At 31.2% G+C, this 22,947-nt stretch overlaps 4 protein-coding genes across 5 annotated transcripts; 2 read left to right on the top strand and 2 right to left on the bottom strand.

Annotated features, from left to right (window-relative positions):
• Positions 1-6,685: 6,685 nt before the first annotated feature.
• LOC107001843 (protein trichome birefringence-like 39) lies at positions 6,686-10,209 on the top strand. The gene is made up of 5 exons (XM_015199802.2): positions 6,686-6,981; positions 7,629-7,800; positions 8,297-8,472; positions 9,069-9,227; positions 9,475-10,209. The coding sequence occupies exons 1-5, from the start codon at positions 6,713-6,715 to the stop codon at positions 9,761-9,763; spliced, it is 1,065 nt and encodes a 354-aa protein (XP_015055288.1). The 5' UTR covers positions 6,686-6,712; the 3' UTR covers positions 9,764-10,209.
• A 918-nt stretch (positions 10,210-11,127) lies between these two features.
• Positions 11,128-13,316, top strand: LOC107032478 (seed biotin-containing protein SBP65-like). The gene is made up of 2 exons (XM_015234082.2): positions 11,128-12,799; positions 12,880-13,316. The coding sequence occupies exons 1-2, from the start codon at positions 11,180-11,182 to the stop codon at positions 13,057-13,059; spliced, it is 1,800 nt and encodes a 599-aa protein (XP_015089568.1). The 5' UTR covers positions 11,128-11,179; the 3' UTR covers positions 13,060-13,316.
• Positions 13,317-13,443: 127 nt separating this feature from the next.
• On the bottom strand, positions 13,444-14,069 carry LOC107032477. Its single transcript, XM_015234081.2, has 2 exons — positions 13,881-14,069; positions 13,444-13,755 (listed from the first exon to the last, which is right to left on the bottom strand). Exons 1-2 carry the CDS (start codon positions 13,988-13,990, stop codon positions 13,632-13,634), a joined length of 234 nt encoding a protein of 77 aa, XP_015089567.1. The 5' UTR covers positions 13,991-14,069; the 3' UTR covers positions 13,444-13,631.
• Positions 14,070-16,250: 2,181 nt separating this feature from the next.
• LOC107032265 (uncharacterized protein HI_0077) lies at positions 16,251-21,288 on the bottom strand. Of its 2 annotated transcripts, XR_001458341.2 has the most exons (8): positions 20,777-21,288; positions 18,875-19,116; positions 18,686-18,782; positions 17,485-17,668; positions 17,325-17,406; positions 17,206-17,254; positions 16,644-17,094; positions 16,251-16,545 (listed from the first exon to the last, which is right to left on the bottom strand). XR_001458341.2 is itself a non-coding variant. In XM_015233847.2 (7 exons), the coding sequence occupies exons 1-7, from the start codon at positions 21,218-21,220 to the stop codon at positions 17,023-17,025; spliced, it is 1,170 nt and encodes a 389-aa protein (XP_015089333.1). In that variant the 5' UTR covers positions 21,221-21,288; the 3' UTR covers positions 16,251-17,022. The 2 variants fall into 2 exon arrangements, 1 of the variants encoding a protein (XP_015089333.1); XM_015233847.2 differs by having other exon boundaries at positions 16,251-17,094.
• Positions 21,289-22,947: the final 1,659 nt, after the last annotated feature.

A 22,947-nucleotide genomic window follows, 5' to 3' on the forward strand; every position in this document is an offset into this window, starting at 1 on the left:
CTTTACTCTTTATAGAGGGTTCTATAAAGGTTTAACAAATAAATCGTTTTGAATCTATATCACCAATATACCTATGGCTAACACACGAAAAATTAAGAAAATCGCCTCAATTCTATAAATCGACTTGTAAATGTCCAAAATGGACTCTTAAAATTGCGAGACTATATGTACTATTTCCCAAACTCCCTATGAAGGGTTCTGTAAAGGTTATGCAAAGAAATCATTTAGAAACCATATCACCAAAATATTCATGGGCTAACACACACGAAAAATTGAGAAAATCGCTCAATTCCTGTAAATTAGTCTCTAAATGCCCAAAATGGACTTCAAATATTGTGAGATTATACGTGTTGCTTCCCCAATCGTTCGAAATTCATATCTCCAAAATACTTTTGGTCTGACACATGAAAAATTGAGAAAATCGCCTAACTCTTGTAAGGTGGCCCCTAAATGCCCAAACTAGACTCTAAAATTGTGGGATTGTATGTACAACTCCCTAAATCCCAATAGAGAGTTTCGTCAGATTTAATAAGGAAATCATCCAAAAGTCATATCACCAAAATATTCACAGGCTAACACACACAAACAACTGAGAAAATTGTCTAATTCCTAAAAAATTGATGCCTAAATGCCCAAAATGGATTCTAAATATTGTGACACTGTAGATGTACTGCTAATCTAATTCTCTGTGAAAGGTTCTGCAAATGTTTCACAAAGAAATTGACTGAAAGTCATATCATCAAAATATTATGGGCTAAGATACACGAAAAATCCAAAAGTTAGCGCAATTCCCATAAATTGACCCCTAAATGTCCAAAATGGACTCTAAAAACTTGTGAGACTATACGTACTCTCCTCCAGTTCTCTACAGAGGGTTCCATAAAGGTTTCTCAAAGAAATCGTCTGTAAATCATATCACCAAAATTTTCTGGCTAACACACACAAAAACTGAGAAAATCGCCTTATTCTTGTAAATTTGCCACTAAATGTCCAAAATGATATCTAAGAATTGTGAGACTGTACATATTGTTTTCCCAACCCCCTAGAGGATTTAATAATGGTTTTGCAAGGAAATTGTCCATATGCTATATCACCAAAATATTTATGGGATAACACACATGAAAAACACAGAAAATCACCTGATTCATGTAAATTTGCCCTAAATTCCCAATATAGATTCTAAAAATTGTGTGTACATACTCCTTCCCAATTCCCTGTGGAGGGTTCCGTAAAGGTTTCACAAATAAATAGTTTGAAGTATATCACCAAAATATTAATGGGCTAACACACGGATAACTGAGACAAATCGGCTAATTCCGATAAATTGTCCCCTAAATGTCCAACATGGACGCTAAATATATGAGACTATGGGTACTGCTCCCCCAATTTATTATGAGGGTTCCGTAAAGGTTTCACAAAGAAATGGTCCGAAACTCATATTCATGGTCTATAAGACACACTAAAACTGAGAATATCACTTCCTTCCTATAAATTGGCCTCTAAATATCAAAAATGGATTCTAAAAATTATGAGATTGTATGTAATGTTCTTGCACTCTTTACGGTGGGTTCCGTAGAGGTTTCACAAAGAAATCGTTCTGAAGCCATATCACCAAAATATTCATAGGCTAACTAACAAACATGAAAAATTGAGATAATCACATAATTTCAGTAAGTTGGTTGCTTAATTACCAAAATGGACTCTAAGATTTTGAGACGGTATATATTGATCTTTTACAGAATCTTTTTTTGCGATATTTTTGCGAAACCTTTACAGAATCTTTCAAAGGAGTTGAGGAGAAATACGTACAATTTCATCATTTTTAACTATGTTTTTGGGCATTTATGGGGTATGTCTAGTATGGAGGCAAATATTTTCTTGAAGACGCTTTCTAGTTTTGTGATTGATTAAAAAAAAATTTAGAAAATATTTTCTTTAGAAAAATAAGTTATTTAAAGAGGATGAAAATAGATAAATCGCGTTCCAAAAGTATCATTTTACATCGATTATATCATTTCTACTCTTCAATAAACCTCATCGTCACTTTCTCTCCGTAACCCCATCCAACCTCACTCCGAATCTCCTATAATATTCATCTAAATTACGTATAAATACACTTAAGAATAATATTTTATTATATATACATTCATCAAAAAAACATAATTATTAACGTCAAAAAAATTTTAATTAATCAAAGAAAAAGGATGTTTGTTAGTTTACCATTTTTAGCTATGGAAAAAAGTCAAAAAAAGTCCAATCAATAGAACCAAATATAATGAGATTACCCTTTGCGTAAACGTAGAATTTCACCAAATAATCTAATTATAGACTCTGGCATCTAATTAGTATACACTTGAGTATTGACACTCCATTAAAAAAATAGTTAGGTAAATATATACAACTAATTAAACCCTACATAATAATTAATTAATTAATTAATTAATTAATGTACAAATGCTTCATTCCAAAAATTGCTGTAAGGTGGTCTGTTGTTTCAGATACAGCCAGCTATTTCAGTAGGTTTAATTCGTCAATCGTTTTAATTTGTTTATTCTGTATGTATTTAAAGTCGTTTGAATAAATTAAAGATATGTTAAATATATTAATATAATTTTTTATTTTTGTAATTTTACATATGTTATACAAAAATTAAAATTAAAAAATTATAAAAAGAAAAGAAATAGACATTTATTTAACTGATTAAAAAAAATTAATACAAACAAATTAAATCAGGAGAGTAACATAATTTCAATTTTGTGTCTTTTCTTTTAAGGTTTCATATTGTTTTTTCCATTTAGGTATATTTGGTATGGGATGGGGGATGATGTTTTTCAATTTTTTTATTTTCTTTTATATTTGATTAGTTAAAAATATTCATAAAATATCTATTTTAGAAATATATTTCTTTAAAAATAAGAAAAATAATTTTTAAAGAAGTAGCCAGCTATGAATTATGAGGTCTATTTTAATTTTTTTTAGAAAAAAAGTAAAAGCAATTACGATAATATTTTATTTTTTATTTTAAAAAATTAATTCTCAAATAAGATAAAAGAAAATTAAAGTAATAGTATTCATACCATATCAATTTTTTCTTGTTATGTTTGCTTTAACGTATGGACACTGTATTTGTCAATTTAATAATTTTATCCTAACTTCATTTCCCTTTTCTTCTTGTTATTTATATTTTTGTTTCATCTTATAAGAAAGTTGGAAAACCTTGGTAATAGTAAATTAAAGAAGAAAAAAGTGTGTAGGTAACAAAATCTAGCTATTGATATTAAGGAATAATCTTTTGTTATAACAGATTATAATTGATCGTTAGATTTCAAGATCAGATGATTCATTTCTTTGCCAACTCGGATGGATGGAGTCGTTTGATACCTGATGTCGACTCATCACATTCTTAGGTCGTTAGGAAAAAAATATTTGCTATTCATTAATTATTAGCGGTATTTTGATAATGTTTGGATCAAATGACTTTCATATTTAGATCTGAATTAGTGAGTAATGTAAAAAGGAGTGACGATATAATACACAAAAAGGAAGAGACTCAATAGAAAGAAAGATGCAAATAGAATTTTTACACATTTTCATTAATCCATCTGCACGATCTATACATCTGATAATTAGAAGATTAACAGTGTAATTCGTTGCGCGAAAATACTCATATTTTAATTCAAAATTATTTATGATATATAAAGGAGGTGTTAGGAGTGAATGTCCATAATCTTCACTACTAGGTTAGTAATATTTCATAACTCTTTAATTTTATTTTTCGCCTCGTGTTCGAAGTCCACATTAGAGCTCCGATTAAGTTCGGATTGCGCTCTGCAGGCCCATTCTGGAATGACGCTCCCAACGAAATTTTCTCCATATCAAGGCTCGAACCCAAAATCTCTGATTAAGGGTAAATCACTCCACGTATACCACAACTCATATTGGTAATATCCATAATTCTATTACCTCTCTCACACATGACTAATTAGGTTCACTTTACTAGTTCTTCATGTATGGTACTCATATTATTTTTAATTAATTGGCAGGATGCTTTATTTATAATATTTCTGGTGGGGACACATTTTTAAAGAATATAATATACTTTTGAAAATGTAATTATATTCGAATAATAATTTTGAAATGCTTGATTAGAAGGAAAGTCATAATCTAATGAAGAGGATAATAATCTCCTTTTATTTGTCACAACCTAATCTAACAACTAATTATCTTCTTTTAGAAGTCAATTAGTTCATTAATATATTGTTTGTCTTGTTTTCAATTTATTCTTTACCTTTTTTTTTTCCTAATTGAAATTTATGCTTTTAAAACATATCATAATATTTATGGTGCTAAAAAAATTGTTATTAAAGTATGTTAGGTATGACAAAACAATTTATTTCCATGTTTAGTTATTTTATCTAGAAACATAAGTTTTTGAAAATTAGAAAAATGACTTATCTTAGTGCATTGTAGAGAAGTAGGGAATTTCGGAACATTTTTCTTCGATCCAATTACATAATAATATATTCATTTTAGTCTTATAAATAGGGTCTGAAGAGGTTACGATGTACATTGATATTATCCTACCTTTATGAATTGCAGAGACTAATTCTGATAAATCCTCGACCGGCTCAAAGTGTAGTTTTCAAAGCAAGATAGAAAGAAAATATGATAATAAGATAGCAAGATACAAAATAAATGAAGAAACATATATTAATACACATACACTGCCACGATCCCACACCTAGCTCCATTTCATCTCGACGTCAAGTGATAAATTTTAATTCATCACTAACCAGACATCTCATATTTAGGATATGGATATATAAAGTCGCCTTTCACCTGAACTTCCATAATAAAAGTTCTTTAATTCAAATTTAAATTAATTAAATCTTAAATAAATATCAGACACCGAATGAAAAATAAAACAATTAGCGTGTCTATATTAATATATTCACCATAGCCAAAGTCCAAGCTATGAAGTATACTCTTGAAATGGTACACAAACTTATCTAAATGGGGGAAAAGGATACTAGAAAAAAAATGAATTTGTTGTACTAATTAATTTTGCATTGACTTAGAAGGTGATTATGTGGACAATAGTTGTCACAATAATTTTATTCAATATTAAAATTAATATAAAGTAACATGTATATGATAAATTTAATTAAAATATGTGCATACTGAATTAGGCACCTCATAGAAACAAATAATGTATAAGGCAACTCTCATGAGTTGGCAAGATTTATACATAAATCCACATTAAAATTATTAATATGTATTCAACATTTTAGTATGTAAATTGAGTGTGATATATAGTGGAATTAATCATGTGGACAGATAGTATTTTTCAGATTTTAATATTAACTTGGGTAATTATTATTTGCAAAATTCTAATTTTGGTCATTAATTATGTTTTGAAAATTTATCCTCTTTTAATTATTATTTTTTTATAAAAATCAAATTACGATTTCAAATTCTGAATCTATTTTTAAATTAGTATTTCCTGACTCACTTCAATTACGATTTGAATCTTTTGCTGACTTAAGAAGTGGATTCGAACCTCTAACATAAGAATGTACTAATTCATGATTTTGAATATTAAATTGTTATTTTACAAAATAAAAAAAAAATTGCAACTCTTTTTCCTTTTTGAAACATTCTATGGTGAAACTAGTTTTGGGGACCAACTAAAATCCAAAAGAAAATCCATGTGAAAATAACTTTTTTTCATAAAAAAAGAAAAGTGCTTAGTTTCCTCCATTTTTAAATTAAAAAAAAATTAATATAATCAGCATGTTTAGTTCGAATTTATTGCAAATAAAATAACTCCATGTTGCCCCAACATTTCATTTATAATAATATAATTCTTACAAACATTATTGTTTCCCTATGCTTCCCACCCCAACATTTCATAATGGTAGTATAAATATTTACGACTTATTTAAAATTATAAATTTTAAGATATTTCAAAATTATAAAAAAAAGTTCGTTGCCAATTAAAAATTACCATATAAATAATTGATGAACAATACGAGTAGCTAACTAATAATAGTAAGTATATCAAAAAATATGATAGGGATAAATATGACGTCACACGTTATATAAAATAATACGAAAGAAGTAACTAATTAGAAATAGTGAAGAACTACACCACGTTGGAATATAATAGAATGGATGAGATCTCTCTAACTTTAACAAAATTAAGATCTCGAGATCATAAGCTGAAATATGAGAAATGTTTTTTGATGGAAAATGCCTCCTACTTTAATAGACCTTACACAATATAAATTCATACTAACGAGATCAATAGTTTCTGAATTTTAAATCTTTCTATAAAATAAAATTAAAATATTATGAAAATATAACTCGATATACAAAGAATTTTGCATTCACATGATAGTCAGAGAAAAATCACAAAATATATTAATATAAATATTAATTTTCTTTTTCCATGAAACATCCTAGATGGCAAAAAGTTTTGGGATCAAACTACCTCCAAAATAAAATCCATGAGAAAAAATAATCAATCATGTGTTGTTTCAATTTTTTAAATAAAACAACCCCATGATGCCCCCACATCTCACATAAAAAAAAATTCAAAATTCTTGCAAACATCACTTTAATTTATTATATTCATACTATATATTATATATATAGTACATCATCCTATTCTTCCCACTTCACAAATTATACAAATTGCTATCTTTTTAAGATGGGATTTTTGTTACTCTCTCTATTCTTGATATTTTTTGTAAGAATAAATAATTATGTGAATGCTACTAATAATTATTCTATAGATGCAATTAGCAATATTGGGTGCAATATTTTTGTTGGAAAATGGGTTTTTGATTCTTCATATCCTATGTATGATTTCTCAAAATGTCCATTTATTGATAATGAATTTAATTGCCAGAAGTACAAGAGGCCTGATAATTTGTACCTCAAATATAGATGGCAACCTTCCTCTTGCAACCTCCCAAGGTAGAGTACTACTTCCTCTTTTTTCCTCTTTTTGCATTTTACATTTGTTTTACTCGAGTCGAGATTTTTCTTTTGTAAAAGAACTTTTTTTTATTTTAATGAGATAGGAATAAGGTTTACTTATATTCTGTTTTCTCTTGACGAGGCTCTCCTGATCCTGCTTATGAAACTATACTGGACTTATTGTTGTAATATTGATAGTTAGAGGTGTGATTCTATAAGTAAGGGTTGAAGAGGACAGAATATGCGTACACCTTACCTTTATTTTATTATAATATAGTATAAATTGATTAATTCATTTGATATAATAAATGATTCTAGTGTGAAGGAAAAAAGGGGTCTCAAATTTGTAAAAATGATAGGTACAAGTATTAAGTGTTAAATTCTAGCATTTTATTTGAATTCCCTTGCACAAATTCTTGGTAATGGAGCATATAATATATAATATTCCCTTGCACAAATTCTTGTATAACAAAAATTATTAAATACATATAAAAAATAAATTTTGAATCTAATTAAGATTGTTTTTTAGAATTCGAAATTCATATGAATAAAATCTTTATTCTATCTTTATTAGTCATTATTGATGAAGTTTATTTTATATCGTCAGTGTTTAAAACTTAAACTGATTATTAAATATTTTGTAGGTTCAATGGTTTGGTTTTCTTGGAAAAATACAAGGGGAAGAATATAATGTTTGTGGGTGACTCATTAAGTTTGAATATGTGGGAGTCATTGGGTTGCATGATTCACTCTTCATTGCCAAATGCTAAAACTTCACTCACAAAGAAAAATGGAATTGCTGAAATTGCATTCTTGGTGAGTTAAAATTCAATTCTATGCACATGCAAAATTGTTTTTATTTATTTGTCTTTTTAGTTCAACTTTTTGTTAACTATATATATTTGGCAACACATGCTTGTCATTTCATAAATTGAAGGGAAAAGATAACACTTTAAATCCCTCAACTATATATCTATGAATTTATTATTTATTATGATATACAAATCACTTATGTCTTTCTCCTCTCTTTCGTATCTCGCTGGTCTTTCTCTTCTCTCTCTAATCTCGTTAATCTCTCTCCTCCTTCTAACTTATAGCCACGAACCATAATTAAGTGAATTATAGCTAATGTGTCTTTGTTTGCACACACAACATTGCGAAATGCATAAATATATTACTCCGTTTAAGGAGTTAAATTGAATAGTCATAAAAAAGTTGGTAAATATAACACATGTATAATTAGTGTATAATATACGTATTTTAAGTTGAACGATTATAAATATTTTTAATCGAGCAGTCAAAATGTGTATAGGACTATGGAGTTAGATTGTCAATGTATCGTACTCCATACTTGGTGGACATGGTCAAAGAAAAAATTGGCACTGTTTTGAAGTTGGATTCTATTACTGATGGCAAGGCTTGGATGGGAATGGATGTATTGATATTCAATTCATGGCATTGGTGGACTCACACTGGAAGCTCTCAACCGTAAGTATTAGTTTAAGAGTTAATTATTTAGATATATATTATAAATTTTATCTGATTTTGGTGTATTTAGAAAAATGTATATATCTCGTCAAGATTGAGTGTAATTTATTCTAAATATATTGTATCCAAATGGATTCACATGTATCTAGAATACATAGATAAATCTCACATGCCTCACTCTCATCTCGCTCGTCACTCTATTATCTCGCTCGCCTATCTAATACCTTATATATACGTGAATTACATCAATATACGTCTATGGTGTGTACTAGTGTGATTCACACGTGCCCGAGATACGTAGACAAATCACGTTTACCTCTCTCACCTTCCTCCCATTAAGCTCTCTAGTCTCGAGTCCCCATCTCGCTCTCGCTCTCATATCTTGCTCATATCTGGTATCTCACATACATGTATAAATTATGTATTTAATATCATTGACATGTGTTTGATTGAAATTTGATATAAAATTACTAAACGACAAAATAAAATATAATTATTTCAAACTATATAAAAAAAAAGTAAATATAGTAAAAATATTTGCATGAGTTTAATTTAATCCATCCAATTAATATCCTCTAATTGTGTAAATATTGCAGGTGGGATTACATCCAATATAGGGGCAAAATTGTCAAAGATATGGACCGTTTGGTTGCTTTTTCTAAAGGAATGACCACTTGGGCTAGATGGGTCGATAAAAATATCGACTCATCTAAAACTAAAGTCTTCTTTCAAGGAATTTCACCCACTCATTATAAGTAAGCAATTGTCTAGAGTTTATATATATATATATCATATGAAGCCAAATTTGAAAGACGATCTATGTGATCATCCTCTTCTTTTTAGTTCTATAATGACTTTGTTAAAAAGCAAGTCTAATTAACTTGAAATGTCTATCCCTCTCAAATTTATAATGCATGTATGTTAACTATGTAACTCTAAATATTTTTTATTGAGCGATCAAATATGTAACTACAATGTCCTAAATGTGGTGAAAATTTTCAGGGGCAAGGATTGGAATGAACCATCAAAATCATGCAAAGGACAAACACAACCATTTTTTGGCACAAATTATCCAGCAGGGACACCAAAAGAAGCAAATGTGGTCAACAAAGTAATCAAAAACATTAAAAACAAAGTTTATTTATTGGATATTACAACTCTTTCACAATATAGAAAAGATGGACATCCAGGATATTATAGTGATATACATGGATCAGATTGTAGCCATTGGTGTCTACCTGGTTTGCCTGATACTTGGAACCTACTTCTTTATACAATTCTTATTGGTTGAAATCGCGGCGACAGGAACAACCCTTTAGTCGCCACAAAAAGTATGGTTTTTCGTGGCAACTTTGAAAGTTTTGCCACGAAAAATAAAATGATCTGAAATAGTCTAGTCGCTGAAACTTATTGGTGGTGACCCCTAAAGTTTGCATTGAAATGTTATTCTTTAGGGGTCGTCGCGAATAAATTTCTAACAATAAAACTATTGTAAGTGGCATTCAAGTCGTCACGAAAAGTCCTTTGTATTCCTTTGTAGAGTTTTGTGGTGACAAAGTCGTCACAAAAAGTAATTTATTCTAGTATATATATGATCATTATTCTATTTTACTAGGAAGATGTATGTTGTTTAGGAATTTGATTCACTTTTATTTGAATGACAAAATAAGAAGGTTCATATTTGAATTGTAAAATGTGTATAAGATCTATAGGCATGAAAAGTTGCCTTAGTCCAAATTGTTTTTTAAGATAAATAATAGGATACAACAACACAACAAGCTCTAAATTATGATCGAAATCTCAAGCACACATTTTAACTAAATTAAGGTTTTATTACTTTTTGAATACATTTTTTTTTGTAATTTGTATACTTTTTTTATTTACGTAACATTCAAACATCTCTCACGTGTCTCAAGTATATAGAGTCATTAAATATATCACATCAGTCAAAAAATGTATAAAATTATAAAAAAAAAAAAGAAAAATTTAAAAAAAATTATAAAATCATAATTTAGTGAAAATATATCTCTAAAATTTCAATTCTAATCTAAAAAGATACTTGTACCTATATTCTGATCAATAATTAAACAAAACAGAGTGACTAATAATGATTAATGAAGTCAAAAAACCAAAAAGACAAAACCTGCTTCTTGGAACATAGGCCAATTCAACAAAGTGACAATTTGATCTCTCAAAAAACACAGAGAAGATAAAAGTTGTGTACCAAAAAAGAGATGTTTTCCTCTGTTCCAATTTGGATATGAAATTTAAGTTTTTTGAAACGAAATTTATACATTTATAAATTATGTAAAAAATATTATAAGTCATAATTTTAAAAGACCTAAGAAAACTTACAATTAAAATTAAATTTATTTAAATCTCAAAATTTAAAAAGTGTCGCGTAAAATAAAATGGAGGGGGTAAAAGTGTTGCTACATAGACAAATTCAGTGAGTGACACGTTTGTAAAGTAATTGGTGACTAGTGAAGTTTTCTCAAATCCACCATATCTCACCATGTGGCATTACATAAAATTCAACACTCACCACTAATTGAACCACTTGTCAACAATTTACACCCTCTATGCTTCTCTTTTGTTACACTCTTTCATCACTCACATTTCAACACAAAATCTTTCCAAAGTCAAAATCAAAAAGATCAACCAAAATTATCTAAGTTTACTACTTTTGTAACTACCACCAACACCAATGGCTTCAGAACAAGTAAGAAGAAAAGATGACAACATTTTTGATGAGCAACATCAAATCCAAATCAAGAAAACAAGAGGCCCCAAAAGGGGTAGTGACACTGGTGCTGCTACTTCTGTGAAAGTACAAGTTGGAAGTGGTCCTGGTGCAATTCATGTCACAAATGATTCTGATAAACATTCTTTTGAAGAGAGACCAGGAGGTGTCAAGTTTGAAGTACATAGCCAGAGACACAAGGGTAATGATAATGTCAAAGAATTGGCAAGTCATGGACAAAATGTAGTTCAATCAGCACGACAACCTAAAGATTATGCTAAAAACGCAGCACTTGACAAGGGTGATCAAACTTATGCTGCTGCCACAGACACCCTTTCAGGTGCTGGACAAACAGCAGCTCAATCAGCAAAGAAGTCTAAAAACACAGTTCTTGACAAGGGTCAACAAGCTTATGCTGCTACTATAGACGCCCTTTCAAACACAGGACAGACTGCAGCTCAATCAGCAAAGAAGGCTAAAGACACAGCTTTTGTGAAGGGCCAGCAAGCTTATGATGCAACTACTGATACCCTTTCAAGCACAGGAAAAACGGCAGCTGAATCAGCAAAAAAGGCTAAGGACACAGTTCTTTACAAGGGGCAGCAAGGTTATGGTGCTGCTACAGATACCCTCTCAAGTGCTGGACAAACTGCAGCTCAATCTGCAAAGAAGGCCAAAGATTATGCTAATGACACAGTTTTTGATAAGGGTCAGCAAGCTTATGGTGCTACTACAGATACCCTTTCAACTGCTGGACAAAATGCAGCTCAATCTGCAAAGAAGGCTAAGGACGCAGTTGCTGACAAGGGTCAGCAAGCTTATGGTGCCACTACAGATACCCTTTCAAGTGCTGGACAAACTGCAGCTCAATCTGCAAAGAAGGCTAAGGACACAGTTCTTGATAAGGGTCAGCAAGCTTATGGTGCCACTACAAATACCCTTTCAAGTGCTGGACAAACTGCAGCGCAATCTGCAAAGAAGACTAAGGACAAGGTTCTTGATAAGGGTCAGCAAGCTTATGCTGCAACTAAAGACACCCTTTCAAGTGCTGGACAAAATGCAGCTCAATCTGCAAAGAAGGCTAAGGACACAGTTCTTGATAAGGGTCAGCAAGCTTATGCTGCAACTACAGATACCCTTTCAAGTGCTGGACAAACAACAGTTCAATCAACAAAGAATGTAACAGGTTATGTTGGGCAGAAAGCAGTAGAAGCAAAAGACATCACATTAGAAACAGGAAAAGGAGTATTAGGATATGCAGGGGAAGTAGCCGAGATTGTGAAGGACAAAGCTGCAGTGTCTGGTTGGGGAGCTGCACATTATACAGCAGAGAAAGCTGCAGAGGCAACAAAAGCTGTGGTTGGTGTTGCTTCTAATGTTGCAGGGTACACCGAGGAAAAGGCGGTGGCCGCTAAGAATGCAGTTGCTGGCACTGGAATGAACATTGTCGGATATGCAGAGAACAAGTTGGCTGATGCAAAGGACTATGTGGTTTCAACTGAAGTAAGTGCAGCAGAGTATGCAGCTAGGAAGAAAGCTGAAGCTGAGAGGGAACTAGAAGCCAAAAGATCATATGACTCCAAGGTAAAAACATGAGTAATTAAAAAAAAATTTCTTGCATATGCATCACTATATTAGAAATTGGCTGATATGAATCTTTGCAGGGAGAAACTGGAAGTGAATTCATTAGAAATGATGATTTTCAAGAATTTGAATCAGGAGGAGGAGAGGAAAACATGCAGAAGCAGGGAGGAGGATTGTTGAAAGCAATTGGTGAAACTATAGTTGAAATAGGCAAGACAGCTACAGATCTTATTGCTGGACGTGGACATGGAGAAAAATAATCATCAGTCACAACAGAAATTTTGAGCATTTAGAGCACAGCTTTGTTTTTTGCCTCTTTAAGTGTTTTTAGTTCAAACTCTCTATGAACGTAGAATGCTTTGTGCATCATGCTGTCGTTTTCAGGGGCTAATTTTTAAGGGCCCTGGACCTTGTTTTTGTGATTTCTAGCAAAGATAGAAGTAGCTAGTATCCTCTTATTTTTTGTGCTGGATCATCTTAAGTTTGTTCATCAATAAAAAAATCAAATATACGTAAACTTTATTCTTATCAAGAACAACGATAAAAAAAAGAGAGTCAAATACACATTATACAGTACAATAACGATAAAAACAGAGTCAAATACACATTATACAGTACAATAGAAGGATGTGAGAAACTAGAAATTAATCAAAAGAATTACACAAACTATTTATATATAAAAACAAGATGTTGTGAATTTTTACATACATACAAAGATGATAGCAAAACAACAATCAAACAACAAACAACAAAATAATATAATCTATTGGAATCATCATCACATAATATAAGATATGAAAAATGAAAAAAAGGGAAAGTAATACAGTGTGTGTTAACAAGGGATTTGATTAGTGAACCACTCCATAACATGAATTGGGGCTTTTATCAACTCCAATGCCAATTCAACCAACACAGTTACACAAAGGCAACAAGGACATATGCAACTCAATATCAACCTACACATAACTCCAGAAGAAGAAAAAAAATTCAATAATTCCACATTCTAGAACCTCAAATCAAAAACAAATTCGAAAAGCTTAATCATATTATATATTAGTACAATTTAACAAATAGTACGAACCCGATGATCCAGACGATAACGCCGATGATAGAGACGAGAAGAGAGAGGAGAGCAAAAGGGAGACTTAGAAGAAAGGCCAACGGCCTACAACCACTATCTCCACAGCACATTATTACTCTGCAAATTTTGAGTTTGAAAAATTCTCTAATTTGTGAAGAAGAAAAAGATTTTTCTTTTCTTTTTCTATAATATTAAGAGGTTTTGGGTTTTATTAATATTTTAGTAAAAAGTGAGTAAGAGCCTGTTTGGCTCAGCTTAAAAGCTGATCAAACTGACTTAAAAGCTGATTTTTGACTTATTCAGCTGGTCAAACTGACTTAAAAGCTGATTTTTGACTTATTCAGCTATTTGGCAAGACTCAAAATAACTTATTTTAGTTAAAAAAAACTTATTTTAAGCCAAAAGTTAAAAGCTGGGGTAGGGTGCTTTTTTTTTTAAGCTTATAAGCTGTTTTAAGTTGACCATATTTTTATCTTTTTGCCCTTAATATTTTTATACAATATCCAAATTACCCACATAACCCTAACATCTCTTTCTTCCATTTCTCCCTTTTCACGTTTAGCATAGCAACTTCAGCACTTTTATCCAAATACATAACTGCTTATTTTAAAAATAAGTTTCAGCACTTTCAAAAGCACTTTTTTAAAGCTGCTTTTATTAAGCCCATCCAAACGGGCCCTAAGAGGCTAGATACTATTATATTATTATGATAGAAAGAATATAAAAATTGAAGATTGGACACGCAAACATCTATATATCATCTGTCTTTGATTTTTATATCTTTCTTATAACTTTTTTTAAAAATATTAATTTGCCTGAAGTACCGTTTCGCATCATTTTTATACCAAAAAAAGATAAAAGTGATATCACGAAACATCGAATATTATTTGAGTCTGTTTAAAAAAAATGATCTTATTTTCTTTATGGTCTGTTTCAAAAAGAATAACCTTTTTTTTAGTAACACTTTAAATTTAACTTTTCATTTTTACGTGGCATGTTTAAGATCATAAGATTAAAGAATATTTTAATATATTTGACATAACTTTAATTTAAAACTACAAAATTTTTTTAAAAAAAAAATCTTTTCTTATACTTCATTTCAAGTCAAACTAGAACGTCCTTTTTAAAATAAAAAAAGTACTAATTTTAATAAAAATATAATTATTTAATAGTTCAGATAGTAAATTTGTAAAAAAAAAAAAAAAAAGGTGATAGTTTAAGATGCCATGCATGGCAAGAAAGTGAGGTGTGAACCCCACATTTCATCCAAAAGAAGGACAAGCTTTAACACTTTTCTTTTTGGGTTGAGACTTTTTTTTTTTGATACACATACTACTTTTATGTGAAAAGTGGTTATTCGATTTGGCTTAAACATTTTTTTTAAGTTTAATTTAATTTAAATTATAAGAAATTATCAAAAATATTCGTATGTAAAATTCAAATTTAAAAATACCTATGTAGGACTAACAATATTTTGTAGACGATTCGGATACCATATATCCAAAAGTTTCTTAGTTTATATGTTATTTTCAAAACTCGAATTTAAAATCTTTAGATAATGACAGCTCGGTGCACTCTCATCATGTGTGTGGTTCGAGGAAGGATCAGATGATCATTTGTTTTCCTTTTTTAAGGCAATTTAAATGTTTCACATGTTAAATAGGGAAAATTACATAAATGACCCATAAAATTTAAAATAATTACAAGTTCATATTCAAATCCAAAGTGATTCCTAAAATACCCATTCTTTCATAAATAACTACAGTTCATATCCCCATTCATTAAGGGTGATAATTTTCACTTAGGTGATACTCAATTGATATCATATATTGTATTGGTATCATTAAAATTTCACTTAACTGATACTAAATCAGAAAAATATAGTATATATATACTAATTTAGTATTAATTCAGCAAAATTATCAGCCTTAGTAATGCCAATATAGTATATATGATACTGATTAGTATCAATTAAACGAAATTAGTAAATGTGGTATATAATGTAATTATTTAGTGGGATATGAATATAAGGGGGTAAATATTTGTAATTATTTTACTTTTATGGGATATTTGCTTATTTTCCCTAGAATATAAAGGGAAAATGACAAAAATAAGATCAAATTCAATTTGCTTTCTTTTGTTTAGCTTAGAAGAATTTTTGTTTTTATGGGCGCCTAAAAATTGTTTAAAATATATATTAAAAAATCACTTCTAATAAAGCATATAGATTATATATGAGATTCAAAATTCGATCTTTATGAGTTTGAGTTCAACATTTTATCGTAACTCTTTTGTACTTATAAAGTGAATAGGGTTTCAAGCCAGAGCTAGTGAGCAGATAGATTATATAAGAAGACTACTAGCAGAAACTGATTCAAAATTCAAACTTCATAAATTTGAGCTCAACATTTTACCATAACTCATTTGCACTTGAAAAGTGAATAGGGTTCAAGCCAGAGCTAGTGAGTTAGGATGAACTCTTAAGTTGAACTCCCTATCAGCTCTCGACTACGAGTACAACTAAAACAACATATCCAATGTCTTCCCACAAATGGAATCTGGGGAGAGAGACATGTACGTACTCTTACCCCTACCTTGGGTAAGTAGAGAGGTGGTTTCCGACAGATCCTTGGGCTCAAGTGCACGGCTGCCGGCTAAAGATTTTCTAGAAAATGCCAGAATGTATACACACTAGCACACTAAGATTTATATATATCAAGAGGATTCAAATATTTATATGCATGCAAGAAAATTTGGTTTTACCTTATTTGTACAGTATAATTTTCGATGAAGGGGATTCAACTGGACCTTATATGTGGCTCCGCCACTGCTGAAGAGCTCGACGTTACGCCAGGTTCTGTCACGAGAAAAGGCTACCATCGATCAAATCCAATGCCAATCTAGTCTGCAAAACATCAGAGCTTCAAGATTGTAATATCAATAGTCTAGGCTCTGTTTGATAGTCGACGCGACTAGGTTAGAGTGATGATAGCAAATCGTGCTCAGGTTGTTGCCCTGTGAGATCAAAGAGGTAACAAGTCCTTTTACAATTGGCAGACCAGCTTGTTGAAATTTTAGAAGGAGCATTTGCCGCTGTCAGTAATTATTTCTTTCAAGTACAATCAGTTCCTCGATATAGGAATCATCGATGTGGACTATTTAGACTTGAGTTGTCCTTTTCCATAGCAATTATGCATTCCAGTCGATCATAAACCTGCATCGTTTTCCATATCCTCACAGTTCTCAGATGTAAAGAGAGAAAAAATCGTGTAGAAAAGTAGGAGCTTTTCTACATTGCAGGTCTTGAGGTCCAAGGACGGAATACCTGAGATAACTTCTTTTGCTTATCTTCTACACTTGAAGAAGGGTCATACCTGGTTACCAAAAATACAGTGTTCTCAGTTTAATCGGTGAACAAATGTGATCTATATAATTGTGACTTACCATTCCCGTGGAAGACCAGCTTCATTTCTAGCCAAATGGTTGAATGGTCCTTTTACCTCCACGTTATACTCCTCTAGTAAATCTGCAAGAAGAATTGGTGAATTCGCTAAAGAGGCTAGAGAGTGGCTACACCTAACAAAACGGATAAAATAAAATGGACCTCTGAAAGTGGTGCAAGGTGTGCGTCCCATTTTCTCACAAACCGAAACGAACCAGAAGACGCCCACAGCCACGTGTGCAACTTCTTCATCAGCAATTTTAGCCACAATTTTGGAAGTCCTATGGTCTCCAAAACCAATCAGTTTTTGCACCAGCCGAGGTCCAGCATCAAGACCTCTTGCCTCCTATAGCAATAATACAACACATGAATACACATAACATAAAAAAAATGCAAAACACCAATATAGCAAAAAACGAGCACATCCAAAAACCACAATTCACATCTCCAACCCTCAAACTATAAACAAATTTTTAGTCCGGCGTTCTGGTGAAAAAGCATTTTATAAAATGGGCCCAGATACAGGCATACAGCAGAATGGAAATGGAAATTTCATAAACCGACAAAACTAGTTCGAGATTAAGGCATAGCTGATATTGTTGTACTTTGAAATTCTTTTAGAAGAAGTGAGGAAACATGATAGGGAGAACTTCAGATAGGAACTCGCCAAGTTTCACTACTGAACCTCTAGCTAAATCATTTATCGAAGTTTCTGATAAGAGAACATAACATGAGACAATTACCATGGTCTCATGGAAGTCCTACACCATATTATGAACATGTGCACATGTATCCACTTAAAAATCGATAAAACACGAATGCAGAGATTTGACCACAGCTCCTTTCAGTGACAAAATTTAGCCTCACCTAGGTGCAGATTAAGCAGTACAAGACATTGCTCAAGTCTATCCCGTGACACAAGTGGCTATACAATTGCCTTTGATGATTTCCATAAAGATTCAAACACTATGCTACACATCCATCTTCAAGCAAAACAGAAAACTATTACAAAAGGAAAATACTGAAGCTCTTGAGAAGTAATTCAATCCTATGTTGCTCGGCCAAACCGTTGAAAAAGGGGGATACAGATATGGGAGAAATCACAACAACAAATTAATCGGAATGGACATCATTATTCAATAAACAGTAGAAAGAACAATAAACGAAAATGGACCTCTTTTTTTTTAAAAAAAAATTTTACAAGTATTGTTACACCTCCTGGATATATCACAATCACATAGCTATAAGATAGATCTAAAGCAATCAAAAACAAACAAGCAGAGTAAATTGAACAATCCTCAATATATAATATCCAAAAGTTAAAGCAGTTGATTTATCATTCTTACTAAAATAAGTGGAGGACCTGGACAAGTGGAATTGAAGCCAGCCGTGCAGCAACATTGTTTGAAGATTTCTCACACTCTCTCCAAAGCAAATTATGAGCGGGCATGTCACCGTAGCTGTTTAATTAAGCAAATAGATATAAGCATCTATCTTATGAACTACAAAAACTTTCATGCCAAACTTAGAAGGTAATCGATTAATTAATCACCTGACTCCAAGCTCAGATAATCTCTGGCAACACCATGCAAAATGACGACTCTCATCATCAGCCACATGAGCAAAATCAGCAAAGAACCCATCACCCAAAAGGTCACTGTACGGTGAGAAACGGACAACAGTATCCCATGCCAAGTCAATAGCATTTAACTCCACATGAGCAAGATTATGAAGCATATATGCATTGAGAGATAAGCCCGAGTGTTTAGGAGATGGAATTTCCTTGGGTGGAACCTGTACTCAAGAATCATAAACATATAAGCTAAAGTTACAAATTGGCAACAGAAGCACAAGATAATAAAAACACCAACATCTTAGGTTTTGGTTGAACCCCATTCAATGCTAAGATCTGTAAAGATGTATTGCAAGCAGGTGTAAATAAATATAGTGAAATCTAGGATTGGAAACAAGGAAAAACAATTGAAATATTCATTTCCCTCATCAAAATTAAGGAGAAAGAGAAGATAAACTGTTTGTACTAAACATTCAAGTCTTGAAGCTCATATGTACGTCAATGGTAAAATTAAAAAGCTACACACACATATGAATCCTCCCTGACTATGTTACTCCATTTAAACTCATTTCATGCCAATGTTATGAACATACAAATAATAAGTGTTAGAAATTTTCAATATTTTCTAAATGTATAAATTTCTGAAAGGCAAAACCACTCCTAGAAAGCATAGAAGCTACAATGAAGTACTAACATGATTAAAATATATTCTACACTAACATGTATCACCTACATATCGGTCTTTTTCTTACATTGGGTTCCATCTGTCGCTAAGTTTGCATGAATCCACAGCAATTGCAGGTCCCCAAGAGAATTTCATTTTAGGTCAAGGCAAATGCGTAGAAATCACACAACTTTTATGTCTAGTGGAATTTGAACCCTACACTATAAGGCTATATCAAACCTAGTAACTATAGGCAGAGGCAGATGTATGAGTTTAAATAAGTGGGGGCAAAACTATCATTGAAGTCACTGCTCCTTCATGACAATAGGTGCGAACTTAGTATGTGTAATTGTATATTATGTGTATATGTTAGAATAAAGAGTCCAATTAGTGTGGAATTAGAAACGCACCTAAACTATGGCAAAACTTTCAATTACACACCTAAACTTATTTTCGTCTTATCTACCTCATTTGCTAATTATCTGATTAAAAAATAAGTTAAAATGTAGCGCGGAACATCACAGAAATCACTAGTCCTTTGTGACAATAGGTATGGTTTTGGCAACAACATACATTACTAAATTTCAGAACTATACAAAAGGTCTAAGTCGAGGACTATAGGTACACCCACTCACTGCTAAGAAACTACATCTGCCTATGCCTTTTTGATAAAGTGACTAGCAAAACTCAACAAAAACAATTTATTCAAGTTTAAGCATCTTATAAAAAACAACCAATGAAAGTAAAGTTCACCTCTTTGCCTATACATCTCTTAAGAAAACAAATATAAAGTGCATACTACATAAACAAGACACTCAACTGCCTCAACCGTCAAGTAAACGCTCTAACTTTGAAAATGCACACCTAAGACACCTCAACTTGACCTCAACTAATAACTAACACTCCAACTCATCCCCATTGTTTCTCGTGGAGCTGACGTGACATATAAAAGTTAGAGCACTTACTTGCCAGCTGAGACACCTCAACTTGACCTCAACTACTAACTAAACACTCCAACTCATCCCCATTGTTTCTCGTGGAGCTGACATGACATATAAAAGTTAGAGCACTTACTTGCCGGCTGAGACCAAATTTGAGTGTTTGTATATGTATTATGCCGATATAAAAAGCAAATTTAGTAAACTGAAACCACAAAAACAAAAACAAAACAAAACAAAAGAAAAAGGGAACTTGGAAGAAAAGGGAGAAAAACAAACCAGTTGAGGTTTGGAGGGTCGAGCAGGTCGAACTGGGGGTTCAAAATTCCCAATAGGGAGACCTTCTTGACGCCACCTACAATAACCCAAATGGGTAAGCTTGGATTTCAATAAAGGGTCACTGGTAGAAAGAACAGCAGCACCCATTTCAGCAAGTGACGAAGCAGACGAAATCGAATCCAATAAAGCTGATTCTTCAATCAAATTTGAGGATTGCGGTACATTATCAGGTCCATTGGGTCCCCAAAATCGGTGATGGTTAAGGGAACTGTGTCTCCAATTGTGCAGACCCGTCCACTGATTTGGTAATTCTGGGTAATGAATACTACAACTACTAGAAATGGTGGTGCTTTTTGCAGTGGAAATGGTTTGGAAGTGACGAGAAAAGATATTGAACTTTATTGTTGAAGGAATTATGGGTCTGAATTTGATAGTATATGCCATTTTTGGATGAAATTTGAGGTTTTCCGGTGAGAAAGGCTCTGTTTGTTCTTGTCGACTGTATAAGAATAAGCAAATATTACTCTCTCCGTTTAAAAAAAAAAAAATTCATTTCGTTTTAAGTTTGTTTCAAAAGAATGTTTTCTTTCTTTTTTTGACAACAAATTTTAACTTTCTACGTGACATATTTAAGATATTTTGATAAATTTGACATAACTTTAATTTTAAACCACAAGTTTAAAAAGTCTTTCTTCTTTTCTTAAAGTTCCAAGTCAAATTAAGCCAATCTTTTTTAAACGGAGGGAGTATAATAATAGGGGCTGCGGAAAGGATTGTGACGGAGTGATAAATGAATTTGAATTTGAGTTTGTTAAGTACAAAGTTGACTTTCTTAAAAAGTATTCTGATATGAAATCAAACTTAATCGAGATCGAAAATTTAAAAAAATTAGTATATTTTGCAAACCTTTTAAAGTTAGTTTTTTTATTATCATCTTTCGTTAAGAAAAGACGATAATGGATAGTTCAATTAATGAATCAATCATTATAGTTCATATTAGAAATTTGTATAAGTGATAATTAAATGTGTTTTAATATTTCGCTCCTTTCTTTATATTAGCATACATATTAATAAATCAATCATCAAATATTTCTTCTCAATTCATAATAGGTGCTTAGGTCAATCTAGCATCAAGGTATGTTTTTAGAGTGATAATTGAGATATAAATTTAGTAAAAGAATGAAATTTTGATAGGTAAATAAAAAAATGAATAGTTGAAATGTGAAATTGTAAAAAGGGGATAGTTTAGCTTCCATGTTTCTATTAGTAATAACTCAAATATTTCAATATTTATGTTTAACTAATTAATTTAAAATGTATTTTTCAACAAACACAATCAACATTGGACTAATTTTTAACAAATTGTATATATTTAGGAGTATCTTTTAGGAGAACTTATTTTTTTTCAACTTCTAAAAAATAGGCAAAATCATAGAAAATATGTCGTAACTATACAATATAGTTTGTCAAAAGTCATAGAAAAATATCACAGATTATACAATATAGCTTATTTATATATGAGTTATTTATGTTGTGATACGCTTAAAAATTGAATAGATCTTGTGAAAGATCTACTACCATTAGAGGTGTACATAGGTCGGGTCGATTTAATTTTTTTATTTAAAAAATCTAAATCAATTATGTCGATTTATCAAATATAAAAACCAAATCAAACCATATAAGTTGGTTTTTTCGATTTTGATTTTAGTTAGTTCTTTCGGGTTTTTTGATTTTTCGGTTTTTTACAACTATACCGCATTTGAAAAAGCGATAAGCACTTTTTCACTTACGTGTGTGATAAAATAAACTCAAAAAATGTTAAGTGAATAGAAATTTTTGAAAAGACTGTCAAATTCACATGAGTACAAAGTATTTTTTTTTTGAAATATCAACGTTCATCACGCTAAACTAATAAGATTAAAGGATAGATGCAAACTGAATACAAAAAATATTTACAAAGTAAATTGTTAACTTCGAATTGAAAAACTATAACAATATAATTATAACTTCGAATCTTAACACAAATAAAATATTTACAATTTTTACAAGTCCAAATTTGAAATAAAATAGACAAACATTAAAAACTATAAACTAACTTAAAATATATTAACGAAGTAGATTATAAATAATATTTTTTAGTTATAAATAAAACAAAATTATATATATATATA

Source organism: Solanum pennellii, chromosome 10 (assembly GCF_001406875.1).
Source record: "Solanum pennellii chromosome 10, SPENNV200".
In the NCBI taxonomy this organism is placed as follows: domain Eukaryota; kingdom Viridiplantae; phylum Streptophyta; class Magnoliopsida; order Solanales; family Solanaceae; genus Solanum; species Solanum pennellii.

What these genes read in the sequence shown, in the direction of transcription:
- LOC107001843 (XM_015199802.2), top strand. Translation starts at nt 6,713, where the DNA reads ATGGGATTTTTGTTACTCTCTCTATTCTTGATATTTTTTGTAAGAATA. An exon ending in CACACTGGAAGCTCTCAACC is followed by an intron (nt 8,473 to 9,068) that starts GTAAGTATTAGT and finishes TAAATATTGCAG; the next exon opens with GTGGGATTACATCCAATATA. An exon ending in ATTTCACCCACTCATTATAA is followed by an intron (nt 9,228 to 9,474) that starts GTAAGCAATTGT and finishes GAAAATTTTCAG; the next exon opens with GGGCAAGGATTGGAATGAAC.
- LOC107032478 (XM_015234082.2), top strand. Translation starts at nt 11,180, where the DNA reads ATGGCTTCAGAACAAGTAAGAAGAAAAGATGACAACATTTTTGATGAG. An exon ending in AAAGATCATATGACTCCAAG is followed by an intron (nt 12,800 to 12,879) that starts GTAAAAACATGA and finishes GAATCTTTGCAG; the next exon opens with GGAGAAACTGGAAGTGAATT.
- LOC107032477 (XM_015234081.2), bottom strand. Translation starts at nt 13,990, where the DNA reads ATGTGCTGTGGAGATAGTGGTTGTAGGCCGTTGGCCTTTCTTCTAAGT. An exon ending in GTTATCGTCTGGATCATCGG is followed by an intron (nt 13,756 to 13,880) that starts GTTCGTACTATT and finishes AGTTATGTGTAG; the next exon opens with GTTGATATTGAGTTGCATAT.
- LOC107032265 (XM_015233847.2), bottom strand. Translation starts at nt 21,220, where the DNA reads ATGGCATATACTATCAAATTCAGACCCATAATTCCTTCAACAATAAAG. An exon ending in TTATCTGAGCTTGGAGTCAG is followed by an intron (nt 18,783 to 18,874) that starts GTGATTAATTAA and finishes TTAATTAAACAG; the next exon opens with CTACGGTGACATGCCCGCTC. An exon ending in CTTCAATTCCACTTGTCCAG is followed by an intron (nt 17,669 to 18,685) that starts GTCCTCCACTTA and finishes TTATTGCTATAG; the next exon opens with GAGGCAAGAGGTCTTGATGC.